The sequence below is a fragment of the Vombatus ursinus genome, unplaced genomic scaffold, assembly GCF_900497805.2.
Source record: "Vombatus ursinus unplaced genomic scaffold, bare-nosed wombat genome assembly UNPS02014809.1, whole genome shotgun sequence".
In the NCBI taxonomy this organism is placed as follows: domain Eukaryota; kingdom Metazoa; phylum Chordata; class Mammalia; order Diprotodontia; family Vombatidae; genus Vombatus; species Vombatus ursinus.
In genome coordinates this window covers 14,095,900-14,118,021 of record NW_020954587.1, presented here as the reverse complement: position 1 = coordinate 14,118,021, position 22,122 = coordinate 14,095,900, and the positions used below count along the sequence as shown (strand labels likewise).

Genomic DNA, 22,122 nt, shown 5'->3' with positions numbered 1-22,122 from the left:
AGCAACATCTGTGGGGAGAGGTTCAACACCAGACGTCCTCTACATATTTGAAACCACAGACAGGGAAGAAAACATGCTAACTTAAGAGTTTTCAAAATTTTCACTTCCCTCAATGTAAGAATTTGAATGATTTTTCACATGGTTACTAATAATTTTTACTTCTTTTTCCCCCTAAGCACTGCTTGTTAATATCCTTTTACAATATTTGGAAAATGGCTCTTAAAACCTGTAAATTTGTAAGTGTTCTTTGTAGATTTTGGATGTCAGATTTTTTTTTTAATTTGATTTTTTTTGGATGTCAGATTTTTATCAGAAACGTTTATTGCAAAGATTGCCCTCTGTATGTTTCTTTCCTTATGTGGATGCATTGCTTGATCTGGAGCAAAAAATTTTTTAAAAATAAAATCAAAATAATTTATTTTGTCACCTATGGCTTCTTCTAATTGCTAATGAAACTATCCACACCCTTTTCAAAGCTGTGACAAATGGAACATTTCATTAAAATCTATTTTCAATGATTTAAAAATACTTAGATCTTTTTTCAAAATGAATTTTATTATTTTACTGAATTCAGTAAAATGTTCCTTTTGATAATTTGCTATAGTACTAAAACTGTAAGTTAACTTTGGTAGTATTTTATTACATTGGCATACTTCAGATATAAGTACTTCATATTCAATTCAGCTATTTAAGTTGTTCTGTATTTTTTTAAGGAGCACTTACTAAATGGAATCTATGCAAATGTTTTGTGTGTTTTGATAGACTGATTCTTCCAACATTTTAAGCATTTTGTTGTTATTTGAAATGGGATTTCCCTTTCTACTGTTGTTTCCTGGATTTTGTTATTATTACATAGGAATGAAGTCAATTTAAAATAATTATTTAGTATTTTATTTCCCCCCAATTACATGTAAAAACAATTTTTACCATTTGTTTTCATTTTTTCATTTTTATTATTTTTTAAAATAACAATATTTGTTATCTGGGAATTAACTTACCAAAACACACATGTACTTACATAAAACAATTTTCACAGAAACAAAGGAAACCTAAATTACTGGAGAGGTATTTGGTGTTCATAATTGTGTCATAGTAATATAATAAAAATGACAGTAATATCCAATTTAGTTTATAGATTTAAGATTTTTAGGAATCAAAATACCAACAGAATATTTCACAAAATGAGATTAAAAAACAAAAACAAAAACAAAATTCACATCCTCTTCAACAATAGGAAGGAACTACATTTCCTTATCTCTAATCTGAGGCCAAAATTTGAACCTTAAAGTCTATGGAATTACAATGCAAGCTTTGGCAAGGCTCTACTGAGCCCTAAGGGCTGGAAAGGATTAGGCCCAATGATTTACTGGATCTCTCATACAATAACCTGTCTAGCTTTTTAGAGAGGTTCATCATCAGGTAATCAGTATTTCTGGCCACAGCTTTTCATGAAACTAAAGCACAAAAGGAATGTATATACTGTATCAGTTCAGGGAGGTACCCACATAAAACAGATAATGTATGTGAATTGGAGAACTTCCTCGACAACATCTCATTCTTTACAAAGCCATGGAAATTCTCCCCCATACTAAAGAAATTATTGTCTCTATCAGGCAAACTTCTAATGAGATTCATTAACTGATCAAAGAAAGAGTTGTTTCTTTACACTGGTACAACCCTTCATGAGATTCTGGTCTTCTGGTCCACACACCATATGTACATGACGTAGTTCTTCCCCTCTCTTATGTTTCCTTTAGGTTGGCATTCCTTTTCATGCTTTTCTTGAGTCTTATATTTGAAAGTCAAATTTTCTATTTAGCTCTTGTTTTTTCTCAAGAATGCATTAAATTCCTCTATGTCATTGAATGTTAATTTTCCCCCTTCATTGATTACACTCAGTTTTGCTGGGTGGGTGATTATTGGTTTTAATCCTAGCTCCTTCAACCTCCAGAATATCATATTCCAAGCCCTCCAATCCCTTAATGTAGAATCTGCTAAATCTTATATCATTCTGATTGTGTTTCCACAATACTTAAATTGTTTCTTTCTGGCTGCTTGCAATATTTTCTCCTTAACCTGGGAACTCTGGAATTTGGCTATAATATTCCTGGGAGTTTTCCTTTTGGGAGCTCTTTCAGGAGGTGATTGGTGGATTCTTTCAATTTCTAGATTAATAATTTAAAAATACTTAGACCTTTTTTCAAAATGAATTTTGTTATTTTACTGAATTCAATAAAATAATCCTTTTGGTAATTTGCTATAGCACTAAAACTGAAAGTTAACTTTGGTAGTATTTTATTACATTGGCATACCTCAGAAAGAATCTCTGGTTCTAGAATATCTGGGCAGTTTTCCTTGATAATTTCTTGAAAAATGACATCTAGGCTCTTTTTTTTGATCATGGTTTTCAGGTAGTCCAATAATTTTTATTATCTCTCCTGGATCTATTTTCCAGGTCAGTTGTTTTTCCAATGAGATATTTCATATTGTCTTCTATTTTTTCATTCTTTTGGTTTTGTTTTATGATTTCTCGATTTCTCATAGAGTCATTAACTTCCATTGGCTCCATTCTAATTTTTAAGGAATTATTTTATTCAGTAAACTTTTGGACCTTCTTTGCAGCATTCATTTTTAAAACTTTTTCCAAATTCCAAATTTTCTCCCTTCTTCCCTCCCCACTCTCCCTCACTGAGAAGACAAGCAATTCGATATAGGTTATACATGTGCAGTAATGCAAAACATTTCCATATTAGTCATATTGTGAAAGAAAACACAGACAAAAAAAAACTCAAGAAAAATAAAGAAAGTAAAAAAAAAGGTTGCTTCAATCTGTATTCAGACACTGTAAGTTCTTTCTCTGGGGATGGATAGCATTTTTCATCATAAGTTCTTCAGAATTGTCTTGGATCATTGTATTGCTGAGAATAGCTAAGTCATTCACAACTGATCATCTTACAACATTGCTGTAAATTTGTACACAGTACATGTCACTTTGCATATCAGCTCGTGCAAGTCTTTCCAGGTTTTTCTGAGAGCATTCTGAGAGCTCATCCTTCTTTTCTTCCTTCCTTCCTTCCTCCTTTCCTCCCTCCTTCTCTCTCTCTCTCTCTTCCTTCATTTCTGTACTTAACAGTATTTTATTTTTCCAATAACATAGAGATAGTTTTCAATAATCACTTTTATAAGATTCTGAGTTCCAATTTTTTTTCTCTCTCCCTTCCTCCCTTGCACTCCTCCCTAAGATGGCAAGCAATCTGATATAGGTTATACATGTACAATCATATTAAACATATTTCTACATTAGTCATGTTGTGAAAGAAGATTCAGAACAAAAGAGGAAAACCACGAGAAAGAAAAAAACAATTGAATGTCCATCTTTTCCCTTGAAAGATTATGCTCAGTTTTGCTGGGTAGTTGATTCTTGGTTGTAATCCAAGCTCCTTTGCCTTCCAGAATATCATATTCCAAGCCCAAGATCCTTTAATGTAGAAGCTGCTAAATCCTGTGTAATCCTGACTGTGGCTCCACAATATTTGAATTGTTTCTTTTTCACTGCTTGTAATATTTTCTCTGTGACCTGATAATTCTGGAATTTGATTACAATATTCCTTGGAGTTTTCATTTATTTTGGGATCTCTTTCAGGAGGTGATGGGTGGATTCTTTCAATGACTCTTTCACCCTCTGGTTCTAGGATATCAGGGCAGTTTTCCTTGATAATATCTTGAAAGATGCTGTCCAGGCTCTTTTTTGATCGTGGCTTTCAGGTAGTCCAATAATTCTTAGATTATCTCTCCTGGATCTATTTTCCAGGTCAGTTGTTTTTCCAATGAGGTATTTTACGTTTTCTTCTATTTTTTCATTCTTTTGATTTTGTTTGTTTGACTAATTCTTGATATTTCATAAAGTCATTAGCTTCCACTTGCCCAATTCTGATTTTTAAGGAATTATTTTCTTCACTTAGCTTTTGTGCCTCTTTTTCCATTTAGCCAATTCTTCTTCTTAAGGAGTTGTTTTCTTCAATGCATTTTCCCCCCATTTGACCAATTGTATTTTTTAAGGAATTGTTTTCTTCACTCAATTTTTGTCTGTCCTTTTTCAGGGTGTTGACTCTCTCTTGTATACCTCTCATTTCTTTTCCCAATTTTTCTTCTACCTCTCTTATTTGACTTTTAAAATCCTTTTTGTGCTCTTCCAAGAAGGCTTTTTGGGTGTGAGACCAATTTACATTACCCTTTGAGGTTTCACATGTAGGCATTATGACACTGTTGCCCTCCTCTGAGTTTGTGTTTTGATTTTCCCTCTCACCATAGTAGTTTTCTATGGTCAAGGTTCCTTTTTGCTTTCTGCCCACTTTTTTTGGCCCATTTCATGGCTTTTAAAGTTGAGCTCCGCTCTTGGGGCACAGGGGGCACTGTCCCAAGCTTCTTGTGCTGGGTGTCAGGGGCCTGGTCACTGGTTTTATGCACTGGGGCCTCAGGTGCTGGTGTCTTACTCAGTGTACTGGGATGGCCTGGCCTAGCTGCACCTGCTGTTGCCTGATTTCCTGGGCTAGCTATCTGTCTTCTGCACTGGGGCTGGAGCCTCACAGCTAGCCTGTTGTGCCACTAGTCTGCTGAGCCAGGACTTAGTGGCCTCAGTTGCTGATTTGTGCTGCAGCTAAGAGCCTCCCCCCGGCTTGACTAGATACCATCTGTGTTGGGCTTTCCTGAAGTCCTTCTAAGTTATCTTAAGCTGAAAAACCATTTCACTCATCCTTTTGTTGCTTCAGAATCTGTTAAGAGGCTTGATTTAATGTTGTTTATGAGGGAAACTGGGGAGAGCTCAGGCAACTTTCTGGCTTCTCTCTTCCATCTTGGCTCTGCCCCTCAACGAAGTTGATTTTTGAGGATTTATTTTGTAGCCTGCTACTCTGCTGAAGTTGTTCCAATTATTAATAGAATAAGTACTAATTTTTCTAATTAGTCTCTGTTGATCCCCTAGTATTTTCCAAGTGAACTTTCATGGTATCAGTAAATTGGAATAGTTTTATTGCCTCTTTATCCATGTTCATTAATTTGTTTTTACTCTTCTGTTATTGCTAATGCTAGTATTTCTTCCAGAACTATATCAAATAATAACGGAAAGAATGGGTACCCTTGCTTTATACTTGTATTACTTAGGAAAGTTTCAGTGAATTCCTGTTCCATATGATGTTTGCTTTTGGTTTTAGATAGATATTTTTTATGATATTAAAAAGGTCCCTCTATGCTTATACTGTGTAGGGTTATTTTTGTTTTTGCTGCATATGTAAGTGTCATACTTTGTCAAAAGCTTTTTCCAAATCTCTTGAAATAATCATGTAGCTTTAGATGTTTTTGTTTTGAATATGATTAATTATTCTGGTTGTTTTCCTAATGTTGAACCATCAAGCATTCCTGGCAAAATCCAACTTGGTCATGATGAATGATTTTTTTGGAAGAATTACTGTAGTCTATGTGAAGAATTTTATTTAGAAGTTTTGAATTGATATTGGTTAATGACATTGGTCTATAGTTCTTTTGTGTTTTATCCTTCCTTGATTTAGTTATTGGGACTATATTTATTTCATTAAAGAAGTCCTGTAGTGTGGTTTTTTTCTCAATTTTTGAAAAAAATTTGTTTAGCATTGGTATTAACTGTTCCTTAGACATTTGACAGAAATGTCCTATCCACTAAAAATTTATGTTACATGACCTCAACTGGACCCTCATAGTAGGTAATTTTATTATATGTTGTCTATCCACAACTCACTATCTCACTCTCCACAGTGGCATTTCCAAACCTTTTCATCTCTCCTCAAACCTCCCATGGCTCTCCTTCACCCAACACTCTCACCTGAGAACTTTGCCTCATACTTTACAGACAAAATTGAGGCAATTTGCCATGAACTTTCTCTTCTCCTCTCTTCCTCATCGCCCATCACTCATATGCCTCCTGCCAATTTCTCCTCCTTCATCTCTGTCTCACACGATGAAGTGATTCCTTATTCCTTAACAAGGTTAACCCTTCTACTTGTTCAAGCAATCCCATTCTATCTTGTCTCACCCAGCAGACTGCCTCTTCTGTCATTCCCACTTCGTCACTTATTTTCAATCTCTTACTGTCTACTGGCTCATTTTCTAGTGCCTACAAATATACCCATGTTTTCCCCACCTTGAAAAAACCCTCACTTGATCCTTCCATGCTTGCTAACTATTGTCCTATTTGTCTTCTGCCCTTTGTATCTAAACTCCTTGACAAGGACATCTACAATGGCTGCTTCCACTTTCTCTTCTCCCACTCTGAATTTTGGATTACTCCCACCACCTGCTGCCTAATGAAGCTGGAGAAAAGTCACAAAACCAAGGTGACTAGATCCATTACAAATTTATGTAACGTAATATCACTTGAGCCCTCACTGAAGCAAGGCAATTCTTTTATACCTCCCTCATTGTTTTATTTTCCCACTCACCACAGAGGCTTTCCCAAATCTTTTTATCTCTCCTCACACCTCTCATAGCTTCTCTTTCTCTTCTCTCGTGGCTGAGATTGCTGCCTCTTATTTCATTGAAAAATTGAGACCATTTGTCAAGAACTTCCTATTCTCCCCTCCTCCTCAACTCACACAGATGCCTTTTGCCACTACCTTCTCCTTCTCCTTTCTCACATTAAGATTTCACCATTCTCCTTGCCAAAGCAAGCCCCACTACATGTATAAGTGATCCCTTTCCATCTAATCTTCTACAAGAGTCTACCCTCTCTATCATCCCTACCCTCTCACTTCTCTTCAATCCCTCTCTGTCTGGATATTTCCCTAATGTCTACTAACACGCCCACATCTCCTTCATTCTTAAAAACCCCTCACTTGACCCATCCATACTCACTAAACATCATCCTATATCTTTCCTCTTTTTTGTGGCTAAACTTTGTGGTCAGATTTGAACACAAGTCTTTCTGGTTACAGGTTTGGCACTTTATCCACTGACAAAATAAAGGTCATCTACTATGAGCTTCTTCTTTTTCCCATGCCACGATTCAAAATCTCTTAATATTACCCCCTCTTCCCTCCACCCTTGCCATTGCTGTATACCCTAGGGAAAAGTTGGTCTTTTCCTTGCCAAGGCCAATCCCCCTATATATGCACATCATCTTATAGTTCCTCCTGTCTCACCTGGGAACCTGTCAAACAAAACATTCCTCTCATTCCTCTTTTCTCTCATCCATAATCTTATTGCCTACGACGCTTAAAAAAAAATCCAATGGACTCTAGACTCCCTTCAAGCTATTCTCATACCTTTTCTCTGTTGTTCAGTTGCTTAGAGGTGTTTGGCTCTTCATGACCCCATAGACCATAATGTCCATGGGGTTTTCTCAGCAAAGACACTGGAGTGGTTTGCCGTTTCCTTCTCTAGTGGATTAAGGCAAACAGAGGTTAAGTGACTTGCCCAGGGTCACATAGCTAATGTCTGAGGCCAGATTAGAACCCTGACTATAGGCCCAGAGCTCTATCCACCGGGCCATCTATTTTAATCTAAACTCCTAAAAGGAGTTATCTATGCTGGTTGCCTCCATTTCCCTACTTCATATTCACGTTTCTACTCCTGGCAATCTGGCTTCTGACCATACATACCACTCTACTGAAACTGCTTTCTCCAGCTGAATCAATGATTTCTTCAGTAATGAATTCTAGAGGCCTTTTCTCTGTCCTCACCCTACTTGACCTCTTTGTAGCTTTGGGCAATGTTGACCACTCCTTCTTCCAGGATACTCTTTCTTCCCCTGGCCCCTAGGACATGACATTAAAGAGGCATCTGCTTTACCAGCACCCTAAGGACCATAGGATGTTTCTATCTGATTTGCAGCTGGAACCTTCCATATGTGTGTCTCCACCACTAGAATGTGAAATCCTGAAGAGCAGGGGCTGTCTTACTTTCCTATTTGTATCTTCAATGCTTAGCACAGTGCTTTGCATATGGTAAATGCTTTATTCATTGGTTTTCCTTTCTGTCTGAATGCTCTTTCTTATTCTCTTTTTTAGGATCATCATCCATTTCCAATCCATTAAACATGTGTGACCTCTAGACTCTTTCTTAAGCCTTCTTCTCTTCTTTTTCTTCATTCTCTTGGTGGTACAAGCAGTTTCCAGGAGTTCAATTATGATTTCTATATAGATGATTCCTTATGTCTGTTGAGGGCAACATTATCCTTCTAGTTACCTACGTTCTTAATGTTAGAGTTATTTGGACTCTCCTTTCTCCCTTACCCCTGATACCCAGTCGGTTGCTAAGTTTTGTTGATTCTGTTTCTACATCTCTCTGACTTCTCTCTTTCACTCATACAACCAGCACCCAGGTCAGGCCCTCATCACTTCTTGCCTAGATGGTTATAAGTCTACTAAATATCAAATCTCTCTTTTCCCTAACTCATTCTTCACACTGCTGCCAAATTATTATTTCTTTCTTTCTTTTTTTTGAGGCAATTGGGATGAAGTGACTTTCCCAGAGTCACACAGCTAGTGAGTGTTATGTGTCTGAGGCCAGATTTGAACTCAGGTCCTCCTGACTCCAGGGCTGGTGCTCTATTCACTGGGCCACCTAGCTGCTCCCTCAAATTAATATTTCTTAAAAATGACTTTAACTATGTCACTCTTCTGCTTAAGAAATCTTACTGATCTCACTGACCATTCTGGATATTTGATGTTTCACTCCTTTATACACTCTACTTCCTAACCATACTGGCCCACTAGCCGTCTCCTGAATGGAATATTCCATCTCCTTTCTTTTCACATCCTGTCTGTACTTTATGTCTGGAATATGCTCCCTTCTTACCACTGCCTCCTAGGAATTAGAGCTCCCTTAAAAAGATTCAGCTTTGCTGCCATGTACCACATAAAACCGTTTGTTACTACACCTCCCTCCTGACCACAAGTAAATATTATTTTATTTTGTAGTCTCCCCAGTGGAATTAAATTCCTTGAGGGAAAAGATTGTTTCATTTTTGTCTTATTTTCTTCAGCATCTGGTATAGTCCATGTACATAAGAAGAATGTAATAAGTGTTTGTTAAATTGAACTTACTTGATTTGGGAAATGCCAGAGCTTTTATGATGGACAGAAAGTGCCTTTGTTTGGCTGAAGTAGATGAAAGAGAGTAATATATTGTAAGAGAAAGGCAGAAAGGTAGCATGGTGTCAGATTGTGATATGTAATTGTAGACAAAAAATGGGCAAGTGACAATTCATCATTTTAATGAATGGCATCCTACCTATTCTGCCTTGTTATATAAGCAGTCTTTGAGCTAATATGAATCAGTAAACATTTATTAAGTGCTTACTTTGTGCCAGGTACTATGTTAAGCTCTAGAAACTAAAGGAAAAAGTAAAAACAGTCCCTGACCTCAAAGACCTTATGTTCTAATGAGAGATATAGCATATACATAAATTGGTCCACAAAAAATAAATAGAGAGGAGATCAGAGATACAAAGATATCTTAAGTTGAAATGATGTAAATTGAATCTTATTCCCACAGAAGCAATGGTATGACTATGGGTTACGTTTCTGACAAAGGGTTGATGCCTAACATGTTACAGAAATAATCACTAACACCACATGACACTAACTACAAATGATATCCTATCTAGTATAGAGCTTTCTAAAGAATAGAAAAATCAGTAAAGACAATACAGAAACCAATCACAACATAAAATTACTATGAAAATTATCATAGAAAGGCAGTGTCTTATAGTCAACAGAAGGCCAATCTTGAGAAGAAAGAATTAGGTTTAACTTCTGCATCTGACACAATAGACACACTGCACCTGACATACTAGCTATGTGACCATTGGCAATTATTCATTTATCTCTAGGGTCCCCCCCAACAACTTTGCTTTGGGGGTGAAAGGTTCCATGTAGAGAATTCCCTACATTGATGAAATGAGAAGTTCAGATCTAATATGATATACACTGTGTCATGTACAAAGTTTCCTGTAACTTCATATTTTTACTTCAGCAAATCAGAAGGTACAAGAGCAAAGGACCATTCCAATTTAGAGAGCCTTTTTAGAGAATTTTTGATGGTCATCTTTGATGAAACTTTTTATGAGGTTTAGGGCTATGTACCAGTAACCTGAACTCAAGGAAGGTGAGTGTGAGATTCACATGCTGCAATGGTAGCTGTAATGGTGAATGAATATCCATTGAAAAACCATACATTAGCAGTTAAATTGTTATTGAACAACAAAATCTACCCTCCAACCCCACTTATTTTGTGTACAATCTTGAGGAAAGTTCAGAAGTGAAGTGTGTAAAATTGCAACATACCTGATTCTTGGCTAGGAGAAAGCATGACACATTGTAAGGGAGATTGTGTTACATTCTTAGAAAACTGTAAATCCCAGTGAGCTGATACACAGTAATTTGAATTTGGAATCAGGGAGTCTATTATTGTAGTTACGTTTTCTCTGTCATCCATTTCAACTGTCAGATCCTGAAATGAAAACCAATGTTTACTTTTAAAATAGGTTTATTATGAACATAATATGGAACATCAATATAGTTAATTAAATTTGCTTTGCATCTACTTCATATTAAATGATAATTTCAATGCATAAAATGTCACAACAATTTTTCTATAATTCCCTCTAAGTTTCCATGAGGACTTTTATTCCATTTATTCCCATTTTTCATTTTATATGGTCATTATATATATTTCCTTTGCTTTTTAAAAAACTTAATATTATTTCTTATATTTCTCATGCCTGCTGAGTTTAATTCATTATAGTATTATATAACATCAATGTCACACAATTTATTTAAGCATTCCCCAATTTTTTGGATAATTAGGTTGCTTCTATTTTTTTCCAATTACAAATAATGCTGTTCTGAAAATCTTTGAAAAAGGAACTCTTTAAAAATAACTTTCAAGGTATATTTCCAACAATTTCATGGTTGGGATAAAGATTACTAACATTTTTGTAACTTTTACTGAATATTGCCAGATTGGTTTCTAAAAGATTGTAATTCAAGGTTTGCAATTCCATCAGCAATGAATGACCATACCATTTTTCTACACAACTTCACTAACTCTGAGTTCTTTTTACTCATTTTTGCAAGTTTGATAGGGGTAAGATATGTTAAAGTTCTTTTAATTTAAATCACCTTGATTATTAGTGAAGTTGAACGTTTTTTGCTTTTTGGTGAGGCAATGGGGGTTAAGTGACTTGCCCAGGGTCACACAGCTAGTAAGTGTCAAGTGTTTGGTCAGAGGCCACATTTGAATTCAGGTCCTCCTGACTTCAGGGCCTGAGCTCTATCCACTGCGCCACCTAGCTGCCCCTGAATGTTTTTGAAGAGACTTAAATACATAACTTTTCTCTTTTGAAAAGTCTATCCAAGTAAAATCAACAAATATTTATTGTGTCTACTCCATGTTAGGCACATAGCTAGCTTAGAATTTGTATGGCAAAGTATACTTTACATATTTTACCTCATTGATCTTCACAACAACCTTATGAAGTAGATGCTATTATTCCTATTTTACAGATGAGGAAACTGAGGTGAAGAGAGTTAAAAGTTATTTGCCCAAGGTCACACAGCTATAGTAATTATCTTAGGCAAGATTCAAACTAAAGACTTCCTGATTTTGAGTCTAGCCCTCTATACCCTTTGCAACCTATCTGTTCTTCATCTGTAAAATGGGGATAATAATAGCACCAACCTCCCAGGGTTGTTGTGAGGATCAAATGAGATAATACATGTATATTGCTTTGCAAATCTTAACTCTCAATATAAATGCTAGCTATTACTATGATTATTGTAATTTTTATTGTTGTTGCTATCCAGGATAGATCTTTATACATTTTAAGAGTTTCTTATATATGTTAGATGCCAAATTTTTATGTCGTTAGATGCCTGTGATCTCTATTCTATTTCACTTATTTATTTATCTGGTTCTCCCCTCCCTGCCAGTTTTGATGGCAGCAGTTTTGCAATATGTTTTAAAGTCTAGGAGTGCAAAAGTAGAATTTTTTTTTTACCATAACTTTTGTCCACTTTTTGTCACACAAATTTCACTTTGATTTTATCTAGTTCTATGAAGAAATCCTTTTTTTTTTAAAATTAGTATTTTATCATATAAGCAAATTAATCTGGGGAGTATTATCATTTTATAATATTAATTTTATACAAAACAGTCAGTTGAACACAGTGGTTAGAAAAGTGAGCTTTAGAGTCAGGAAGACAGAGATTCAAGTGCCACCTGTCATATGCTGGCTGTGTGATGTGGATTAATCTTTCAAAGCCTCACTCGCTAGACTGGCAAGACTGTAACTTGCAAAAGAGTTGACAATTTGCGTTGGTTAGAGGAAGTTTTCTCTCTGTGAACAATGACATCTGATATTCAGAAAAAAAAAAGAATTCTATCCATCTCAGAACATACACAATGTCACCAGTTATTTAGGTGTTTAATTATTTAGGTCAGGCATTATAGTTTTATAATTGTTCTTACATAGATTATGTGTATTTTTAGGGAGATCACCAAATATTTGATGACTTTTGTTATTTGGAATAGGATTGCCTTTTTAGCTGCATTTTCTTAATCTTCATTGCTAGTAATTTAAAGTGTAGGTGATTTTGGTGGGTTAATTTTACATCCAATTAACTTGTTAAACCATTTGTCTTCATTAATGTTTGATTGAAACAGTGTATTTTTTAGACATGTTATCTGCAGAAGTGATATTGTGACCTCTTCATATGTAGTGGTAATCTCCCTAACATAGTGGCACAGTGCCTATGCTGGAGTCAGGAAGACATGAATTTGAATCTGACTGTGACTTACTAGTTGCTTGATACTGACCAAGTCACTTTACTTCTCAGCCATCAGTTTCCTCATCTGTAAATTATGGATAATAATGGCACATACCTCATAGGTTATTGTAAGGATGTAATTAAATGACATAATATATGTAAAGTACTTTATATATATGTATGTAAACCTTAAAGCACTATATTATATATTCCATATATATTTATGTAAGTATTATATATTAATATTGTTATAATTTCTAGAATTTCCATTATTACTTCAATTCAAATTGGTCGAAATGAATAGCCTCATTTTGTTTTCATGAAATTATTTTTCTACTAAATATTAAATTGATTCATTGCTTAAGGAAATTTTAATTGTGCTGAGGAAAAATCCTTCTATTTATATTCTTTTAGAGAAATTAATAATGAATTCATGTTTCATTTTATCAAATGCTATTTCTACAGTCGTTGAGGTAGCCATATGGCTCTTTTGGAAAAAAGAAAGTTCTTTTGTTTATATGTGGTATTAGATTGATAGTTTTACTGATATTGAGCCAGCCTTGCAAACCTGGCAGAAACCCTGCTTGGTCATGATGAATAATTTTAAAATGTTGGCTGTTAATTTGTTTAGTATTTTAGGAAACAGCCTATACTTTTCTTTTTGTGTTATCTTTGTCAAGTTTTATTTTTTAATAATATTTTATTTTTTCCAATTACATGTAAAGACAATTTTCAACATTCATTTTTTGGAAAGATTTTGAGTTCCAAATTTTTCTCCCTCCCTCCCCTCTTGACTTCCCTCCCCAAAACAACAAGCAAACTGAAATAAGTTATACATGTGCAATCATATAAAACATTTCCACATTAGTCATATTATGAAAGAAGAAATAGAACAAAAGTTAAAACACACACACACACACACACACACACACACACACACAGCCTCCCTCTCCCCCCAAGGTAAAAATAGTATGCTTTGATGTGCATTCAGATTCCATCAGTTCTTTCTCTGGATGTGGATAACATTTTCCATCATGAGTCTTGGCATTGTCTTGGATCACTGTATTGCTAAGAAGAACTAAGTCAATCATAGTTGATCATCGCACAGTGTTGATGTTGCTGTGTTCTGCTCTCCTGGTTCTGCTCATTTCACTAGCATCAGTTCATGTAAATCTTTCCAGGTTTTTCTGAAATCTGCCTGCTTATCATTTCTTATAGTATAATAGTATTCCATTACATTTATATACCACAACTTATTCATCCATTTCCCAACGGATGGGCATGCCCTCAATTTCCAATTCTTTGCCACCACAAAAAGAGCTGTTACAATTATTTTTGTATGTATGGGTCCTTTTTTATGATCTCTTTGGGACACAGACCTAGTGGTGCTATTGCTGGATCAAATTGTATGCACAATTTTATAGCCCTTTGGGCATAGTTCCAAATTGCTCTTCAAAATGGTTGGATCAGTTCACAACTCCAACAAAAATGCATTAGTGCCCCAATTTTCCCACATCTTCTCCAACATTTATCATTTTCCTTTTCTGTCATATTAGCCAATCTGATAGGTATGAAGTGGTACCTCAGAATTGCTTTAATTTGCATTTCTCTAATCCACAGTGATTTAGAGCATAAGCATACATATACTTAGATATCTATAGTCATTCTCATATGTAGACATACATATTTACATTCATCAATGTAAGACCATACTATACTTGTTTGTCCTCTGTTTCTCTGAGGGTGGATAACATCTTCCTTCATAAGTCTAAATCTTTCCATATTTTTTCTAAGTCTACCAACTCATCATTTTCTAGACCACAGCAATATTTCAACCTTATATTGTCTAGTTATTTTAAGTAGTCTAAAACAATATTGATTAATATGATTGACATATAGTGTAGTTTTACTGTTTTTCTCTTTTATTTAAATCTATTTTAGATTTAACTTTGTCTGATTTTTTCTTTTTGAGGAAAATTTAGCAACATACAAAAAGATTTCTGTCATTTATAACCCTCTGGTTCTAGGATGTCAGAGAAGTTTTTCTTGAAAATATTTTTTTTAGCTTAGTCTTTTTTTTTGTACTTTATTTTTTTATTAATTTATTTTGATTTATCAACAATCACTTTCATGTGCTTTTGAGTTTAAAATTTTTCTCCCCCTTCCTCCCTACCACTCTCCCCAAGACGGCACACAATCTGATATAGGCTATATATATATATATATATACATTCTTATTAAACATATTTTCAGATTAATGATGTTGTAAGTAAAAACTAGAACCAATAGGAGGAACCACCAGAAAGAGGAAACAAAACTCAACAGAAAAGAAAAAAGTAGCAAACAGTATGCTTCAATCTGCGTTCAAATTCCATAGTTCTTTCTTTGGATGGGGATAGCATTTTCCACCACAAGGCCTTTGGAGATGTCTTAGATCCTTGTATTGCTGGGACGGGTTAAGTTTATCAATATTAGTCATTGTACAACATGGCTCTTATTGTGTACAACGTTCTCTTGGTTCTGCTCACTTCACTCAGCATCAGACCATACAAGTCTTTCCAGGGTTTTCTGAAGTCAGCCTGTTCATCATTTCTTGAAAGATGCTGTCCAGCTTCTTTTTTTTGATCATGGTTTTCAGGTAGACCAATAATTCTTAAATTATCTCTCCTGTATCTATTTTCCATGTCAGTTGTTTTTCCAATGAGGCATTTTATATTTTCTTCTATTCTTCCATTCTTATGATTTTGCCTGATCGGTTCTTTTTTTAAAAAAAATAATTAATTAATTAATTAATTTTTGATTGATTCTTGATTCTCATAGACTCATTAGCTTCTACTTGTCCAATTCTAATTTTTAAGGAATTATTTTCTTCAGTTAGTTTTTTACCTCCTTTTCCATTTTGCCAATTCTACTTTTTAAGGTGTTGTTTTATTTTTCTAAGTTGTTGATTCTTTTTTCAAAATTCTCTTGCATCACTTTCATTTCTTTTCCCAACTTTTCTTCTAACTTTCTTATTTGATTTTTAAAGTTCTTTTTGAGCTCTTCCAAGAGGACTTTTTGGACTTGAGACCAACTCACATTCCTCTATGAAGTGTTACACATAGGCATTTTGAGATTGTTGTCCTCTTCTGAGTTTGTCTTTTGATCTTCCCTTAGCTTTCTGTGATCAGGACTCTCTCTCTTTTTTTTTTTTTACTTATTTTCTAGCCTATTTTGTGACTTAAAGTTCAGCTCTGCTCTTGGGGTACAGGGGGCACCATCCCAAGTTTCTTGCACTGGAGGCTGGGGGCCTGATCATTGGCTTTCTGTGCTGGGGCCTCTAGGACTGATGGCTTGCCCAGTGCTCTGAGGTAGCCAGGCCTAGCTGTGCCTGTTGTGTCAGGGGTTTTGGGGCTGTCAGTTTGCTTTCTGTGCTGGGATTAGAGGCCTCACAGCTGTCTTGACGTGCTGCTGGTCTGCTGAGCTAGGATCACAGGGCCTTGGTAGCTGATCTGAGCTGTGGCTAAGAACCTCCCTCTGGCTTGCCTGGACGCCTCCTGTGCTGGGTTGCACTCTCCTTTTACCCAAGTGAGACAGACCTTTCCTGAAGTCCTTCTAAGTTATCTTGGACTGGAAAATTGTTTCACTCCCTCTTTTTGTGGGTTCTGTCGGCTTAATTTAATGTTGTTTCAAGGGAAACCAGGAAGAGCTCAGGCAAATTCTTGGCTTTTCTCTACCATCTTGGCTCCACTGATTCTTTGTTAAGTTTTAAATTCAACATGGTATGATTAAGGGCAATCAACAAAGTGCTTAGAGAAAAGGGTTACAGAAGGGAAAGGATGTGTTCTGAACTGGGATCAAAGAATGTATGTACCAGGGGTAGTGTGTGGTTAAGAATTCACTGACATACTAATTCAAAGGATGAAGTCCAATATTCTTTCCACTGCATCATGTTCCTTCTCTATGGGTCACCCCATAGAAGTACATCCTGCTATGCAAAACAAAACAAAACAAAACAAAAAACCAAAAACAACAACAACAATAACAAATTGTGTCTGTTGTGGTTAGATTAAGTTCTTTAAATGACTTATTCAGAAAAAAAGTCATTTCTTCCTTTTCTAGGATCAGAAACTGCTATTAGACTAATACTGTGTACTTAGCTAATGCTGGACTCCTCTTTCCCATTGATTTGACCGAAATTATGACTTATTTAAGGGCAGCTAGGAGGCACAGTGGATAGAGTGCTGGGCCTGGAGTCAGGAAGACCTCTCTTGCTGAGTTAAAATCAAGCCTCAGACACTTATAGCTGTGTGACTGTGGGCACGTCACTTAACCCTATTTGCTTCAATTTCCTCATCCGTAAAATGAGCTAGAGAAGGAAATGGCAAATCACTCCAGTATCTTTGCCAAGAAACCTCCAAAAGGGGTCATGTAGAGCCAGACACAACTGAAAAATGACTAAATAACAACAAAGATTACTTTATATATTTGCCCACCCTTCTCTTTTAATATCAAGGGTTTTTGTTTTGTTTTTTAGCCTCTTCTCCTTTTGATTCTCTTCTCTTTCTGATAAAACTAAGCAAAGTCAACCTTTCAGCTTCAGTCTCCTCATCTATAAAATGAGGATAATAATTTCACATGGTTGTTGTGAAGACAAAATTAGTTAAGGTTTTTTTTTGTATAAAGTTATTTTGTAAAATATAAGGTACTATATAAATTTGAGGTTTTTTTTAACATAGGAGACATGAAGAGGCCTATAAAGGATAACTTTTAAATTATTTTTACATAATTCAGAGAAGAGCTGTAAAACTGGAAAGATACTCACACTTCATTCGTTAGGTTGGGCAAATATATTAAAAATATTATTACTTCTCAAACTGACTTAAAGATTTAATGCAATATAAATTAATTATTTTTTAGAACTTTTTTGTTTTTGGTCTGAACTTGTATTTTCAAAAACATGAGGAGTTCCAGGTGTAGAAATTCCTTCAGTGAAGCAGACTGGGAACTACTTTGTAACATAATCTTAGAATTGCCTGGAGACACCAAGAATCTAAGGAACTTAGCATGGGCAAGTGACTAGAATATGTAAAAGACAAGATTTGAGCCCAGATCATCCTCGCTATAAGGTTGGCTCTCCATTATGCGATGATGCTATTCTAAGTACCAATAAGTTATTTCATAGAATTGGGATCCATTAATAAAAAATGAATCAATAATCTAAATATTTTTTAAATGGAAGAAAAAAGTAATAAATTCATCTAACTATGGAAAGAAGAATCATCTCATTAATTGATCAAAGAAGAAATTACCAGAGACAAAAATGAGTTTGATTATAAGAAGATAAAAGGATTCTGCACAACAAAACACAATATCATAAAATTTAAAGAAAAAAGTAAGACTTTCAGGTAATATGACCAAAAAAATGGAAGCATTGATATTTTCTCTAATCCTCATAACCAAAGCCTCTCCAAAACAGGAATTATGCACAAAAGATAAGCAACTATATCTCTTTCTGTGTTTGAAGACATCAAGAACTCTAACTGATGAACTAAAAACAGAGAAAGCTCATCTTTAATCCCTAAAGTACTCCCTACACACCCCATCCCCCAATGGCCACCACAATCTGGCAAGGCTGCACAAGCCAAATAATGGGCTTGCAACAGAACTCAGCCACTTTACTGCCTAATACAAGAAAACTCAGTTAAAGACTTTGAACACTTACTGATAAACCAACAGGAAAGATTAATTCTGTCATATTAATGACAGAAGGGAAGAGGGACTCCAGGGCATATGAGTCCAAATACCACTGAATAAATAATGGAAGACAAAGGAAATTGAATGACTACTGATGAGACTGAGGCCACTGGATTCCCAAGACAGCAGGGAATCACAACAGAATGTTCCTGAATGGTTTTAAGAAAGAAATAAGAATTGTGAGAGCAGAATCTGTGACCTGAACATCAGAAAGATCAGCAGGTGAGTCCACAGAGGCAAGTCTCATTGAAGAAATAAAAAAGCAAATAACTAATTGGGAATGCAAATTAACAAGAGTGAAAGAAAGTGGAAGAAGAGGAAACTCATACAAGAAACTATGTTTTCTACACAAACAAAACAAGTTGATTTGAAGGTGGGAAGTGCTTTAAGGATTACAGGCCTTCCAGAAAAACATAACAATTCAAAAAACCCGAACACTAGAATGCAAGAAATAATACTCTGAAAACTGCCCAGAACTTCTGAACACAGAAAACAAAGTGTTCATCAAGAGAATCCATAGACTGACTCTAGAAAAAAAATGACTATGCTGCAAATTCCAAAACATATAGCTGTTATATTCAACAATGCCAATGACAAAGAACAAATTCTACAACTAACAAGGAGAAAGACCTTAAAATATAAAGGAAAAGACATCTACATGACACAAGACTATTCTGTACCAACTAGAAGTATGGCAGGAAATGGTATTACATGCTCTGAAGGTCAAAGGAGCTCAAGATGCAACCAAAAATGAACTCTGAAAATCAGAGCTTAATCATCAATGAAAAAGATGGCTATTTCATAAAAAAAGAAGCATTTGAAGGATTTCTACAAAGAAAACTTGACATGATCAGATTATTTGGTTTGTAAACATCCCAGACAACAGAATGAATACAAGACAGGTTAAAAAAATATAGCAACACAAGTCTGGCAAAGGTAAAAATGAAAGAAATTGCTGCCCTGCAACCTGCCCTCCCTCCACCCCCCCAAAAAAGAAAAGAAATTCTAGAAAGTGAAAGACTCTTATGGGGTCTTTCCATGTTATCTATCATCATCATCATCATCATCATCATCATCATCATCAGTAACACCATAATGAGAAACTATTAAAAGATTCCTTTCTGATAGTAACAGAGGGACAAGCACTTTAATCTGGAAAAGTCAATTTCATTTTCTCAGATGTATTTGCTCTTTTAGGTTTCTCTTGACTGAATTTCAAAATTTCTACTAAGGACTGGTCTTTTCATCAAGAATCCTTGAAGATCCTCTATTCTAATAAAGGTCCATATCCTTTGTCCTTGTTATGATTATACTCAATTTTCTAGGGTAAATTTTTTTTGTTAAGTCTTTAACTTTTTTTTTTTTTGAATATTGCATTCAAGATCTCTTTTCCTTTAAGAAGTAGCTGCCAATTCTTGTGTGAGTTGCATTATGGTTCCTTGGCATTTGAATTTTTTTTTCTTTCTGGTTGCTTGCTGCATTTTTTTCTTTGACCTAGAGGTTCTAGATTTTGGCTATGACATTCCTGAAAGTTTTCATTTGGAGATTTCTTTCAGGAAGTTAACAGTAGATTCTATTTTCAGTTTTTCCTGTGGTTTGAATAACTCTGGGCAATTTTCATTTATTATGTCTTGAAATATGTGATCCAATCTTATTTTGGGGGAAGTTGACATATTCAAGAGAAGTTATGAAGGAGAAAATATAAGATCTGGCAACTGTATGTAGGATAAGTGAGAGTGTGGAGTTGAAGATGACAGAGAGTTCGTGAAGCTTGGTGACTAGAAGGATGGAGATGCTTTCACTGGAAGAGAAAAGTCTGTAATAGTGATGTCAAATGCTAATGTCAAATACTACTGAACAGTATATCGAGAAGAGGCTTATCTCCTTGCAAATTAAGGCCACTTTGAGTCACATGGTCAACTTGCACTTTAGGAATATCACTTTGGTGGCTGAATGGAGGATGGTTTTAAATGAGGAAAAACTTGAGGCAAACCCACTAGCAGGCTGTTTCAATAGTTTTTAGTTTAAGCTGTATACTTTGAATTAATATATTTTTTATACAAGTTAAACATAATACATTATAAGATTCTTACTATTGTAATCATAATATTAGAATCCACTCACCTTGCTTAATGTGTTACTTGACTGTACTTTAATGACTACTGATGAAAAAAGTTCTTTTTCCTCATTCCTTATCTTAGATAAGGATGCTGGATGATGCACAGTGACATTAATTGCATCTTTAAAACCCAAAATACTAACTTCTGGTGGATCCAAAATTGCTGTTTGGAGAAAAAAACACATGAAATAGTCAATAATTAAGAATCTTCTGAAGACCAACAATAATAATACTTGCTTCACAAAGAAATTTTCCTCAAAGAATCTCAGTGCTTTGCAGATATTTTCTTTTTGATCTGCCCAAGAACCCAGCTGAGACAAGAATCATTCTCATTTTACTGGTAGGAAACACAAAGGATATAAAGACTCAGTAAATTCCCCAAAATAATAAAATGCACAGTGAGAGCACTAAGGACAGAATCTAATTAAGTGTCCTAAATTCTAGTCTACTACACTAAATATAATCAGATCAAATTCATTTCTACCAATTTTTTATTGCAATGAATCTCAAGGTCTTCCAAATTATTTACTTACGTGGAATTTTGTTATCATGAAAACTTAATATTCTCAGACTAGAAGACAACCACCTGTTTTACTGAAATAGCTAGAAGCATTATAGTAGACAGAGTAGGGTGGGTCAGCAATCCTTTTTTCCCAGAGTGCTTCCAGGACTAAGCTAGGTACATCTGGAGTTACTAGTATATCTAAAGCATAGGGATAAATATGAGATATGTAAATGGAACTACAGGATGGGGAGTGGTAGAGTGACATTATAGCTGCTTCAGGTACCATTTAATGGCAGTTACTACAGGTTCCTTATCCCTTTGGGAGAGAAAGTGGTATTATTCATATACTGATACAATCCCTTTCCTTCTTCAAATTTTTAGATAATATGCTTACACACAATCACACGTAAATGCATATGTAAGAGTGTTGTTTTGTTGTGAGTTGGGAAATGAAAGAAATTAGAAGAGCTGAAGAGAGATAAAAATGCCAGAATGAATAATTTAGCTATTGCTCAAGTCAATTCTATTTTACTTCACCCTTAGTCTTGTAGAAAAGCAAAAAAAAATCAATAAAAATCAACTTACTATCTGTTATGGGAAAGAAACTGTCCATACATTCAACTAATTTTTCCTTTCCATTGAAGCCTGTTACATTGGTATAGTAGGTTTCATTGATTTCATAAATATCTGTCATGTTACATGATGATTTTGTGATATGTGTGCAATTTTCAACAGCCTTCCATTCTTCATCAGCACTGTGTTCAAGGGAAAAGAGATAGGTAACAATCAATTTAAAGCTTCTGTAAAGAGAATCACAAACTAAGTCAATACCTCAAGTTTTAAATATAAAAGGAAGGAGATTCCTCTTCGCTATAAGGCACAGAGAAAAAAAATGCGATTATATTTGTAATTAAGAGATCATTAGTAACTTTGAGGATAGTAATTTCAGCAGGATGATAACT

General features: G+C 35.0%; 1 protein-coding gene across 1 annotated transcript in view; it reads right to left on the bottom strand.

Moving 5' to 3' along the window:
- IFNAR2 (interferon alpha and beta receptor subunit 2) overlaps positions 1 to 22,122 on the bottom strand; it is a 52,992-nt gene that overhangs the window by 10,172 nt on the left and 20,698 nt on the right. Inside the window, exons 5-7 of the mRNA XM_027875586.1 lie at positions 21,746 to 21,915; positions 20,661 to 20,818; positions 10,317 to 10,482 (exon numbers count right to left, since the gene is read on the bottom strand). Of these exons, the coding sequence (XP_027731387.1) occupies positions 10,317 to 10,482; positions 20,661 to 20,818; positions 21,746 to 21,915 (494 nt within the window). The remainder of the gene's footprint in view (positions 1 to 10,316; positions 10,483 to 20,660; positions 20,819 to 21,745; positions 21,916 to 22,122) is intronic.